At 38.0% G+C, this 13,475-nt stretch overlaps 1 protein-coding gene across 1 annotated transcript in view; it reads left to right on the top strand.

Moving 5' to 3' along the window:
* Positions 1 to 1,016: 1,016 nt before the first annotated feature.
* Positions 1,017 to 13,475, top strand: part of MYBL1 (v-myb avian myeloblastosis viral oncogene homolog-like 1) — a gene marked incomplete at its 5' end in the record, with an annotated part of 17,742 nt that continues 5,283 nt past the window's right edge. Inside the window, 11 exons of the mRNA XM_009075490.1 lie at positions 1,017 to 1,119; positions 1,243 to 1,314; positions 4,287 to 4,379; positions 5,422 to 5,642; positions 7,334 to 7,517; positions 7,743 to 7,817; positions 9,280 to 9,384; positions 10,576 to 10,809; positions 11,117 to 11,479; positions 11,980 to 12,122; positions 12,371 to 12,485. Of these exons, the coding sequence (XP_009073738.1) occupies positions 1,017 to 1,119; positions 1,243 to 1,314; positions 4,287 to 4,379; positions 5,422 to 5,642; positions 7,334 to 7,517; positions 7,743 to 7,817; positions 9,280 to 9,384; positions 10,576 to 10,809; positions 11,117 to 11,479; positions 11,980 to 12,122; positions 12,371 to 12,485 (1,708 nt within the window). The remainder of the gene's footprint in view (positions 1,120 to 1,242; positions 1,315 to 4,286; positions 4,380 to 5,421; positions 5,643 to 7,333; positions 7,518 to 7,742; positions 7,818 to 9,279; positions 9,385 to 10,575; positions 10,810 to 11,116; positions 11,480 to 11,979; positions 12,123 to 12,370; positions 12,486 to 13,475) is intronic.

The raw sequence follows: 13,475 nt of genomic DNA on the forward strand, positions 1-13,475 counted from the left end.
AGCTTTCTATCTATCCAAACTCCCATGATACACTCATTTGCATAAAATAAAGATTCATAAATGGGTTACAAACCCACGAATCTTAAAAATTAGTTTTGCTTCAAATTTCAGTGTCAACTAGGAATAAGTTATCTGTCCATGTCCTAGTGTGTGGCCTTGAAATTCAAATTAATTCTGTTTCTTTGATATGGTGGACATAGGCCACTGCTGGAAGCAGATCATAGGATCATAGAATTAAAGGGTTGGAATGGACCTTGCAGAACATCTAGTCCCAACCCCCCCTGCCATGGGCAGGGACACCTCCTCACCAGATCAGGTTGCTCAAGGTCTGATCCAGCCTGGCTTTGAACACTGCCAGGGTCAGGGCAGCTACCACGTCCCTGGGCAACCTCTTCCAATGTCTCACCACCCTTAGAGTAAAAAACTCTCACGTCTAACCTAGACTTTCCTTCCTTCAGTTTAAACACATCACTCCTTGTCCTATCATTGCAGTTCCTAACACAGAGTCCCTCTCCAGCTCCCTTGTAGGCCCTTCAGATACTGAAAAGTTGCCATGAGGTCTCCATGCAATCTTCTCTTCTCCAGGCTGAACAGCCCCAACTTCCTCAACCTGTCCTCATAGGGGAGATGCTCCAGTCCTCTTATCAACTTTGTGGCCTCGTCTGGACTTGCTCCAACAGTGCCATGTCCTTCTTATGTAGAGGGCACCAGAACTGCACTCAGTATTCCAGGTGGGGTCTCACAAGAGCAGAGTAGAGGGGAAGAATCACCTCTTTTGACCTGTTGGCCACAATCCTTTTGATGCAGCCCAGGATTTGATTGGCTTTCTGGGCTGCGAGCGCACACTGCTGGCTCATGGTGAGCTTCTCGTCCACTTATGATCATGCGACTCCCTTATGGCATTTCAGAACAATATGTACAGGTTGGAAAAAAGCTACAAGTAACCAGGTAAAAGAAACTATTCAGAGGTATTTTGAACCCTATTTTGATCTTCAGTCTTCTGTTGTACTCTGCAGTGAGGAAGACGATGACCTTCTATATATAGATCATGACTACGAAGCACCACAGCAAAAAAGTTTGAAGAAGATATCTAGCAAGGTGAAATGGACACGTGAAGAGGTAATACTATTTTGGCTTTAGTTTGATTCCTATATAGTCTTGTTAGCACATGAAATATGTTATTATTTAGTATTGTATTGGGATAGCATGTAACATTTACTGGCTGAGGTTATGTCTTAACAGGATGAAAGGCTGAAGAAGCTGGTGGAACAAAATGGTACAAATGATTGGGCTTTCATTGCTAGCCATCTGCAAGTAAGTTGAAGCTCTCAGTTAAGTTCTCTTAATATTTATTTACTTTGGTCATATGTCTAGCTTGGAAATGAGGTGAAATAGAAATCAGAAATGAATAAAAACTATTTTAAAGGATATTTCTAAAATGGACTTGAGATCTAGCTCAGACCTTGGAGCACCTGTTGGGCTCTGGCTGGGGCTCAAGTGATGGTCTGAAATGGTCAAAAATTATACCCACTGTTCACACTTGCTACTTGTTTTTGTTATGGAATATATTCCTGTTGGTTGCATTACTTGTGGTGGTTACATCTACAGCTCGCAGGTTGCTCCTGAAGCCATTAGGAGAATAGGTTGCATCTGAAAGATTGCTCGAAAGGATCAGGGTCAATTCTTTAAATGCCATGGGAAATGGAGTGTATGGTTTTGGGATTTTTTTGTGTGTGTGTTTCGGGGTTTTGTTTGCTTGGTTTGGTTTTTTTTTACTATGACGACTGCTTCCCTAAGGTATGTAAGTCTTTCCACCTGATGATATATCTTCAGTTGCTACAAATGGAGCCCTAGCAGGTGCCTTGGAAGTTTCCTACCCACACTTAAAATTTCTTCTCCTGTTCAAATGCTCTGGTGGATTGAGTAAAAGAGCTGTCGGTTCAAACATTTAATGTCTCCTCAGCTGTATGAGCAGCCCTGGTAGAAAGTACCTACAACTAGAATTGGTGATGTTTGTTTCTTTTCTGAGTAAATGTTGTAAAATGCCTACTATAAAAAACATGGCTAGAATATAAGGCTAAAATCACTATCTAGAAGTGGTGTTGAATATTCAAATGTTAGAAATCAAAAAATTAAACCCCTCCCACCTTTGACATTCTTGTAATGTTGTGTGGGATGATATGGTTATGTGAAATTTCTGTGTAACTAGGTAGAAATAGACCTGAATCCTAAATGTTGAACAACTGCAACTTTTCATTGTTCTCATCGGATTTGTTCAACCATGATGCTTCTATTTGTTTTTCCAGGTGGCCAAGTATAGATATCAGAGAATAAACTCAAAACTTTTAATTTTAATTTAAGGAATACATAAGCAAATCACTATTCCTTACATGTACATTATCCCCTTCCAAAAATGAGTGAAATGAATGAATGGCAGAGGAGAATGTGATAATATCAAAAAGCTTTGATACTAAACTGTTTTGAATGACAATGTTTGGTGATACTGGTCTGCAGATGTGGTATGGATTTGCATTTAACAGATCTAACAGCTTAATAAAAAGTTCTGCAGCTTTTGGATGCTTCTGGAGACAAGAAAGCTATTGCTCAACTGGGCCCAAGTAAGGTTGAAGAAAAGACTCCCCAGTTATCATGGGACACATGCATGGAGGATTGAGTTGCCCATTGCAAAATCGTTGAGGTTGGAAGGAACTTGTCAAGACCATCTGGTTTGTGGCCTCTGCTCAAGCAAGGTCAGCTGGAGCAGGCTGCCCAGGATGGTGTCCAGTTGGGTTTGGAGTATCTCCACAGATGGAGACCTCCCAGCCTCTTTAGGCAACCTATTGCAGTGTTCAAAATCCAAATAACAGAGGCTGGCATAATTAGCACTGACCTTGTTACTGATGGTGTTTTGCTGGGCAAATCAAGTGTATCTTGAATTGCTAGTATGTAAAGGCCCTCAAGCTGCCAGGTGTTCAAACACCCATTTTGTTATTGGACTGGGCACAAGTAAACCTTCCCTCTATTCTGCCCCAAAAAAGTGAAGATGACTTAAAAGTGACTCTCAAGAGAAGGAACACAGCTTGTAATCACTTTCAGTTTTTTGTGGCTAAGGCAGGCCCGAAAGGATTTTATTGTTTGATCCCATCATTTGTTTTACTTTTCTCACCGAAGTATGTAGTGATTTCAGAAAGGTAAAAAACACTAAAAGGCCACAATTTCAAAGTCTCTTCTTTCATTGAAGGTGGGAACTCCTATCCTGTATTGAGTCTGTCTTTTACAGCCTGTCTTTGCCAGGGAATGATGATGCTTTGTAACACTCTCATGTCCTTTTAACCATACAGTGACTACTTGTGATTAACTTGAAGGTACTATGGTCAGTGTAATTTCAGGTGTTAGTGTTTTGGGCATTTTTTTTCTGGTCTTCCAGACTGTTTCTTGGTTAACTCCACCTTGGCATGGTAACACCTTTGTTTGGTAGACAGGCCCAGCAAAGCCTTGCAATTGGTTCTTACTGTCCAACAGCTTGCACTGAAGCAAATAATCACATCCCCATGTTAGAAAAGGCATGTTAGTATGCTGGGCTGGGGCAGCCCCTTACCTGCATATTTCTAAGCATTGAACCAACCCCTTCCTGCAGACAGTTTTCAGGAGGCTAAGTGAAAGCTTGTGTTTCTTTCATAACTGGGAACAATATTTCAAAAGATCCTTAGTGAAGCTACAGAAAAGCACCATCTGTCCTGACCAGAGAAAGCAATGTTATTTAATCAGTATGTGTTAACTAAACTTGATATAAATCTGTTTCCCTTAACACTCGAGTAAAGAGCTGAGAATACACTCATATGAGACTTAGAAAAAAAGTTTATTCTTTTATTTGAAAGAAAAAGTATTTCCTTTAAAAATGTATCTCCCTATTTAAGTTATAGATAATGTCAAAGGTATATCAACCACAAAGTTCAGAGGTGTTCAGAGAACAAAAATAGTTAACGGGAACAAAAATAGTTCTAAGTTGTTCTTTAAAGAAGAGCAAGTTCTGAATTTGATTATCAAGTTAAGTGCATTGAAGTAATTAGATTAGAGCTTTGTGCAAGGATGTTTTTTCTGGAGAAGAGTTTTTATAAGCAAATGGAAGAAGAAATAATAAGGGAGAATTTAACTATTATTCTTAGAACAAAGATCTAAATAAGTCTTTTAACTTGAAATAAGCTAATAATTCTGTCTAGAAAGTACTTACAGCTTTATGTATTCAAGAGTTTAACAGCTACACCACTTTTCTGAAACTATTTCAGAATCGCTCAGATTTTCAGTGCCAGCATCGATGGCAGAAGGTACTGAACCCAGAACTGATTAAAGGTCCCTGGACTAAAGAAGAAGATCAGAGGGTAATAAAAACTAATTGATACTTGGCTCTTTTTTGGTAATAAAATTGGCATATGACTGCTAGGAATGTGTACTTTTTCTTAACTTTCATCCACACAAAGATAATGTCTGATGCATCTTGTGACATAAATACTTACATTATGATGTCTGAGAAGGAAAAAAAAATGCAGCTGCTCTGAAGTAGATGGAATGTCTGGTCTGCTCAAGCAGTTCAATTCCCTTTACTCAGGTTGCTGTCTGAACTACTCTGCCTTACCAAATAGAGATCTCTTTGCAGCACTATAGATCAAAGGTCTCATTGATATCTTTTGTTCCTCAAACCCACCAGACTTGAAGGGATTGGAAATCAAGGACATTATTTCATACTCTACTGTTAAAGAAGTGAACAATAGTGTTTTAGGCTCCTTTTCCCCACCTCTTTTAATCCACACTGCAGCTGTTTGCCTGCAAAACCTGGACTGCCCTGTAGGGAGGTGCAAATGCTGCATTCACATACGTTATTTCAAATTGGCTGCTTATTTCCACTGTTTAAAATTATTTTAAGATGCCTTAAACTTGTATCTGTCAACCTAAGAATATGGTCTTCTTAATATATTTTTGACAGTTCTCAGCAGTCTTTTAAGAAAAAGCCTCTGATGTGTGAAAACTCACAAACTCCATCTCATTTCTAGGTGTGGAGGTGTGGGGTTCTTCTCATACGTGTGTTGTTGAAAGAAGTCAAACAAAGCATCTTTACAGTTTCTTTTTTGGCCTTTCCTAATGTTAGCTTGTGCAATGGGTGACAGGAAAGAAACTTCCAAATGAATGTTTTCATCAGTATATACTTATATTCTAAACACAGAGAATTGGAGTTAATAACCAATTTTTTGATTTCTTGAAAAATTTTTAAAACCCCAAGTCACTGTCTGTCTCCTTAGGCCTAGTATCATATCTGGTTTGTTATTATTGTAATGCTATTCTAAAATGTGAGTTTATCAGTGTTCTCAGTCTTTGATTAGGAAAATCAGGTTTTGGAATTGTAATATGCTGTCGTCTGTGTTCCAGGTTATTGAGTTAGTTCAGAAGTATGGTCCAAAGCGCTGGTCTCTAATCGCAAAACACCTGAAAGGAAGAATAGGCAAGCAATGCAGAGAGAGATGGCATAACCATCTCAACCCCGAGGTAAAAAAGTCTTCGTGGACAGAAGAAGAGGACAGAATAATCTATGAAGCTCACAAGCGTTTGGGAAACCGATGGGCTGAAATAGCAAAACTTCTTCCTGGAAGGTGCTTTTCAACTCTATTTGTGTTAAATATTGGAATATGACAAGCAGTCATCTCACCTCTCTTTCCAATGTAACTTGTCAGTCGGATGGCCCCGGTTAAAACTTGCCTCACAACGTATTTTTCTTGATAGGTGCTGAAAATTTTCGTGTTTGTTTGTGTATTCTTAAAAAGCCATAAACCCAATACAAAGACCTCTAATGCTTTTCAGGTGCCTTCAGAAATCCTCCTGATCACTTAAACCACTGTAAGAGAGCTGAGGAGAGAGACTGCAAGTAATAGTGGAAAAATGACTTGATATCAAAGTGCCTCAATAATATGCATTTAGGGGTGACTTTCTTGGTTTAAGATCAGAACTTTTTTAGTGTAACAGATTTTGTGCAACACTTCTTGTTGAACTGGAAACTTGTAAAAGAAAATTTTAGTAACCTTCAAAACTCCAACCTTAGGAGTTGTGCATTGCAAAACTGGTTGGTTACCGTGAAGTCTCTAAGTTAAGAATGAATTTTAAGCATTGTTTTCCTTATATTTCTTTCAAGGGTGACTGCCAATTTCTGTGCTTGTGGAAAACAAAATTTTAGTGTGTAAACAGTTTAATGAAGTAATGAAATAATTCTTTTACCTTGTACTGTTAATTGAAATTCAATGTTAAGCTGTCCCTTTCTGAATTCAGCTTGTGTGTTCAGGAGGTGACCGTCTGGCTGTGCCTAAGGAATGTCAGCACTTGTTATAGCTGGGAGAATGGGAGACGCGTGTTTAAAAATGTTTTGGATAAGTACACAATCCATGACTCACAGGCAATCCTTTGGAGGAATGAGAAGAGAAGGGATTGCATCTAAATGGAATTTCAGAGAGAAAAGATGAGTTTGTAAGGACTGAGACATTCCTAATTCACTAACTTGTTTTCTGAAATAAATCTAAGATGAGATTCTTAGCTAAAGGCTGGAATCTAGACCTAAAAGATTTGTAAAGAGTCTAGCAGTAGTGAGATGAAAAAGGGGAATAATTCTTGGAGCCGAGCTTAAATGAAGAATGGGGCTTCAAGCAATTTTTGTTCTCTCTAAGGCTGGGAGTAATATTGCAAGCATTTTAGACCGTAATGCAGTCATACTCTTGCCTTAATGCTTGTCTAGTGTTAAAAGTGATTTCAGCCTGCTTGTCAAAGTGCCATGCCTGCTTTTCCCCATAAAAGATCAAGGGCACCAAAAGGTAGTAGGACATGCTTCCACAAAGCTGCACATGAAAAGCAGAGCTGGGATTGCAGGCTGTCAGTTTTTTCAGAAGCGATGTCTCAGTGGCAAACACCAGCCACAGTGTCCTTATTGTGCAGAGGTACAGTGGGGTGATTGTCCTAGCTACATGTACTGCAAATTTGTAGCAGAGGGTAACTAACCATGTGTTCTCTGTCACTGCACTATTCCAAGTATCCAAGAAAAAGGGTTCTCAGCCGTGATAATATCCAGAACCAAGGCTTTCTCTCTTGCTGCTTTTAATTTTCTGCAGGCTTGAAGCTTAGGAGAAGGAAGTTTTGAAAAGAGTAGTTTTCTAGTAATTGTGCCAAAACTTCACTGGTAATAGAGCTTTCAGTCTAACCTGCTGGAGGTTTCTGGATTTGTGGCTTCAGGTTAACCTGCTCTACAAACCCTGAAAATTATGTCGTATGCACCAGTCACTGTTTTATGCTTTCATTTTAGGACTGATAATTCAATTAAAAATCACTGGAATTCAACAATGCGAAGGAAGGTGGAGCAGGAAGGATATTTGCAGAGTGTTATAAAGTCTGAAAGTGCTAGCTCTTCTGAGCTTCAGTCCCAACCTTGTCTACCTATGGAACACTTGCACACTCAGAATCAATTTTACATGCCTGTTCAGACACATGTAAGTGCAAAAGTCAGAATAGTAACCATTTCCTGGTTTCAAATAACTTATTTCATTTGGAAGGAGAAATAAATCTGAAAGACTGAAGATCTGTTGGGTGTTTTTGTGTTATTATGGTAATTTAGGATTTATAAGCCATAATAAATATTTTATGTACTGTAAACTAGAGATAGTTTTATAGCCTCCTTTTGTTGAGGGCTTGTAAAATGTTTTATGTCTTTTTAGATCCCAGCGTATCAGTATGCCTCACCAGAAGTTAGCTGTCTAGAACATGTTCCATCTTCTTCCAACCTAGTTCAGGTAAATAGTTAACAGGCTTTGTAAATTAAGATAATTTACTGCATATTATAGTGTAAGATGGAGAGTTTGAGGGCTTGTAACTTTAAAATGTCTCTAAGTCTTTATCATTCACCTAAATTTGTGTAAGCTCCTCTGTCAGTAGGCTTGCTAGCTTAATTGGTAGTTCTAGGTAGGAAAAATGGAACTGTCTTTATACATCTCAGAAACACAACATTTGTGCTTATTTCTGACAGAAATATGGCTTCAAACATAGTCTACTTGTTAAATCTTGAGGTTAAAATTGTGACCTGTTAGTATTACCTGGCTTCTGAGAGATTTAAAGACAAAACTTTGTCACTTATATATATGTAATAAATATAACCCTTTTTGAAAAACACAGTTCAAATAACTTACTGTGACTTACACTTTTGGCTGTGCTTTTTTGTTCTCAATAGGTTTTATTTTTTTTCCCACTGCTGAACTTCTTCCAATCAGTTGAAGATGCTCTTTTGCAGCATTCCAAATGCTGAAGTATTGAGAAACTTTAAACCAAATCAAAATTGGATACATTATTTCCTGTTGCTTCTTTGGGCTCACTGGATATATATGTGAAATTCCTCATGTATTGCAGACTGAATGTAGATCTTGGTTTGTAATACAACTCCCTGGAAGAATTTTTGTGAATTTGGAATTAGTAAAAAAATTGTTTTGACACATGTGTTGTTTTTGCTAGATGTGTTAGAGGCATTCTTCAATTCCCTAACTAACCTGTGCAGGTCATCTGCGTTTTCCTCCCTGATTCGGCATAAGAATACAAGTCACAATAAAGCCTCATATGACCTTTGACACTCTGGATTCCCTATACAGAAAAGTACAAGATATTTTCTGCTCCTTGAAGTACTCACTAAACTGGAGAGCATAACTAGTTTTGAAACTCATGTCATATATGTTTATAGCAATAATACATAGTGTTAAGGTGGTTAAAAACAAATGAAACCAAACCAACTACTTCATTTTCTTGTCTGATAGCAGTAGGATTGCTTGTATAGACACGGTCACCAAAGGCTGGTTTGAAACACTTTCTTGCACATGTAATGAGGATAAATAACTCAAAATTTTAGAAAGCACATGAAAACACAAACACACGTATCAATGTGCCAACATTGTTAGCTCTGTTGAAGATAGAACTGAGTGAGTTTTGTTTAAAAAGTGCTATAGCACACTGACCATTTACAGACCATATTAGAAACCTGTTAAAATACCTTGTATGCCACCTGAACATCAGATCCATCTCATGGTAGTTGCTGGAGTTGTTTTGCTTGTGAGTGGCTACTGTATTACAAAATATGATACAGCTTGAACAGCTCTGGTCCTTCTGTGTGGGTTTCTATTAAAAATGCAGCTGTGTTATAACGTAGAATCTTTGCTGTGAAGGAATGGTGAAAGTGGCAAATAGTAATGGCTTCTTTCTTAAATTTTTCAGATGCCATTTATTGATGACGATCCTGATAAAGAAAAGAAAATAAAAGAACTTGAATTGCTACTTATGTCAGCAGAGAATGAAATCAGAAGAAAGCAAATGTCTTCTGTAAGGACTATAAATTTCTGTAAATATTTGAATATGCATTACTGAGGTTAATCCTCAGCAATTTAGTGATGTTTGTTTGGTTTAGTGTGGTGGAAATCAAACCTGTGGCTGTTGAGTTGCAAAAGAAAATCTATATATTAGGATTGGGGCAACTTATTTTTAGTGCAGTCTTCTAAACTGTGAAGATGGCAGAAATATGACCAGTAATTCGGCAGCCATTCCTAAGACCCAGGATTTAAATCCTCTTCCAGAAGTAGCATGTTTGATATCACTGCCATTCAGTTTTGTAGATCAGCAATGCTGATCATCTGCTCAGCAGAGAAAGGCAAAAAAATAAATAGGCTTTGCCGGGTTTGATTTCAAAATGTCCCATATACTACATTTTTCTCAAACTTCAGTGTGAGTGCTTGCAATACTTAGTATCCACATTTGGACGTGATAAATAGTATATAAATATGCACTGTACAAAATTTATGTGTACATTCAGTGGAATTTCCCTAATTCACTGGAATTAGGGAAACTTGTGGGTGACATTCACTGATTTCCTCAGAGGGCTGTGAACATCAGACACCTAACCAACACAACCATGTCCATCACTAATTTAGATTACAGGTGAACCTCCAGTTTCATGTCGTGAAGCTGTTCCTGGCATTCTTTTGAAACAGTGCAATGTTTCACCTAGTGGGATCTGTTTTGCTCCTAGATTTCCAGTGAAAGTTACAATCTGTTTCTTGGGTACTAAGCAGTCTAGTAAAATGTACTATTAGTACAGAATCTACGTTAAAAAACAATCAGATCAGATAACAAGTATTTCACATTCTAGAGGCATTTTCTAATCTTAAAATGTACCTGTATTCTGTGGCAAAGGGAACTTCATCATATACTAGTGTTCAGGAGCACAGGAAACTTGCATCAGAGATGGCTTCCAGTACAACCCCTAATTATCTAAGCTGTAAGCACGTATAAGATATGAATGAGAGGCAAGATAAAATTCTTACATCATTTGAGAATATAGAGTAAGGAGACTAACTGCATTAATTGAAACAGATAATTACTATTTGAAAACACACAAATTAATAATTATGCTTAGTCTTTCCACACACCACTTTTTTTCTACCCTCCAGTCACATAATTGACTCTTTTCAACCTTTAAGCTGAACAAGATTAATGTGTTTCTTCATAACTTTTTAGCAAGCTGGAAGCTTACCTTGTTGGTCTGGAAGTTTTGTCATGGAAGATTGTGTGCTTAATACACTAAGTAGCCTTGAGGAACAAACAAGTGATTTCTACAGCATGGATGAGAGCCACATCACACATGTTCAGCAGAATTCACCACCTAAGTATCTGGGTGTGGAAGCAAATAGAATGTTAACATCTGTGCAAACCATTCCAGGATTTGCGGAGACACTAGATCTTCTGGAACCTGTAAGTCTGTATTTGTTCTTTTTAAAAAGTGTTTGTTTAGGAACGTCAACTTACACAATATGTGTAAAGTACTCTTAAAATTACCCTGTTTTGTACTTGTGTGTAGTTTCAGTGATTTGTTTAATTGTCTGTTATAAAAGAATTGTGGTTCATAATATTCAGTGGTTTAGGATTATGTGGAAGATATAAGGAGAATGAATCAGTATATGGCTTCTGGAGGTAGAGAGCTGATGGACTCACTTGGATGTTGTGAAATAATCTTGGGTAAACCTGCTAATGTTTGAGTGTTTTGCATCTTGCCTCCTAGGATCCAGTAGTGTGGAGTGATGTCACGGGCTTTGAGCTTTCGGAGGCTGTTGTGTCTCCTGTCAAGCCACCTCCAGTAAAACTGATGCAGCTCGAGCACAGTGAAGCGGCTGTGGAGTGCCAGTATAACGTCGACGTTATGCTTGATGGCAAAAGCCACGGTAGTGACGAGCAAGAAACAGTTTTTTCAACCACCTCAAACTTAATGAAGTTCAGCAACCCACCTGCTATCCTGAGAAAGAAAAAGAAGTTGCATGTTGAGCAACCAGCAGTTAATGACCTGAATGATGGCTTGTGTGGTGATGCCGTCCATGTCGCACTAAAGCGAACACCAGTGAAAACACTACCATTTTCTCCATCACAGGTGAGTGCAGTGCTGGACATGGCAGAACATGAAGACTGCGGTGGGTGGATGATAAATTTTACGTAGCTTTGTCCTTAGTTGTATACTGTAGCCTAAATGTAGTTGTTAAAAAACTTACTAAAACATCTGCATAAGGGTAAATATATAAAAAATACATCATTAAATAACCTATTACCGCTGTTGTGAAGACTGATGGGGAGGGTGGCAGTAGCAGTGATGACTTGCGTCTCAGGTCACACTTTCTCATGTGAATAATTGTCAACAGAGACCTTTAGTCTCTGTGACACAATTAAGCAGTGGGGATTTTGGGAATAAAATCGAGATTTCAGCATTAAATATCACAAATGTCATGGAGTATAAGTCAAGAAAAGTTTATTGGGGTTTGTTAGTAAGAGCCTTTCAGACATAACGTATATAATTATTTTTTTTTACTGTTCAGTACAACGGTGAATGTTTGTCCTGTCAAGTGGCTTAGTGTTTTTTTTCTCTCTTGCACTTAGTTTTTCAACACTTGCTCTGGAAATGAACAATTTAACTTTGAAAATCCTGCATATACATCGACCCCGATCTGTGGGCAGAAAGTTCTTGTTACGACTCCTCTACACAAGGAAATGACACCACAAGATCAAAAGGAAAATGTGTGGTAAGATTATTACATTAAACATCTGGTGGTGTTGCTCAAATGAAAGCAAATACTGTCAAAATCCAATTAAAGTTTAATACACCTGGGGTAATGCTATGGTGATCCTAATACTTTGAAATTCATGGTGGCGTTAACTGTTGGGTAATCGAAGGTATTTTAAAATGTTTCTCAGATTAATTTTGTTGCATTCCTGATGATAAACTGTAAGATTAAAATGCATGTATGAACACTTTTCTGTGCTTGAATAGCTTTAGAACTCCCACAATGAGAAGATCTCTTTTGGTTTCAACACCAAGGACACCGACACCTTTTAAAAATGCTTTGGCTGCTCAGGAAAAAAAGTATGGTCCCCTCAGACTTACGGTAAGTGATGACATAGTTTCTTTTCTTTGTTGAAATCTAAATGCCCTCTTGGTTTTCAGGTAATGTAAACCTCAGCATGATCTTAGAAAGCTTTTCTAACTGCTGTTGTTTCAGTGACATTCCTTATTATCCTAGACAACAACTAGAATGCGAATCAAAAAGCTTCAGATTTGGTTGCCAGACTTGTATCCTTCAGTGTAATATGGAGGCATTGTCTTCTTGAGTGGTAATTTGGTACATGTAACCATTTGATCCATAGTAATCTTAAATTCATAGGTTCCATGTTTGTGAGTTGTTGTAAATTTATCTAGCCTTGCTAACACTGTACCTTTTACAAGGTGGTTACGTAATTGAGAATTTAGTTTTAATACTTTAGCATTCTGTTCTTTCAAAAGAAAAATTGTGAGACACTGTGGGTCCTCCAACTGAGTAATCTAGTAAGAGCAAGTTGCTGTAGATGAGTGTGGCTGACCTCGTTATTTTAGACAACTTTCACATTTGACTTGAAAAACTGCAGTATCTTTGAGTGCTCTGGACTATGTAAGGGCTGAGTTGTTTTCTCGTTCTACAGTGCTAGGACTGAAACCAAATGTTTACCACAGTGTGGTAAACTTGAGTGATGTCTGCAATTTTCTTAATCCTAAACCCAAAAATCTTAGTACAGCAGTTCATCATCCTCTGATTCTTCTGACTGTCACAGGAGATTTTTGCTGTTGTTGTTGACTACGGATAATGTTACTTTTTTGTTTTTGTTCCAAATGAATTCAATTTTTGTTCTCTTCCTAGCCTAGCTAAGGTATGTTAATGCATAATAACTTTTGGAATTCAGTGGACATATGCTTTTCAAGTTCTGAAAAAATTCCAGCCAATATATATTGACTACTTCTTTTCTGCAAACACAGAAGGTAGCTCAGACTTTGCCACAGGGCTTGGCACCATCTGTGTTACCCTATAGATTCACAGTCTCTCACTATGCAAATGGAGTGGTTT

This window comes from Acanthisitta chloris, unplaced genomic scaffold (genome assembly GCF_000695815.1).
Source record: "Acanthisitta chloris isolate BGI_N310 unplaced genomic scaffold, ASM69581v1 scaffold33755, whole genome shotgun sequence".
NCBI classification, from domain to species: Eukaryota; Metazoa; Chordata; class Aves; order Passeriformes; family Acanthisittidae; genus Acanthisitta; species Acanthisitta chloris.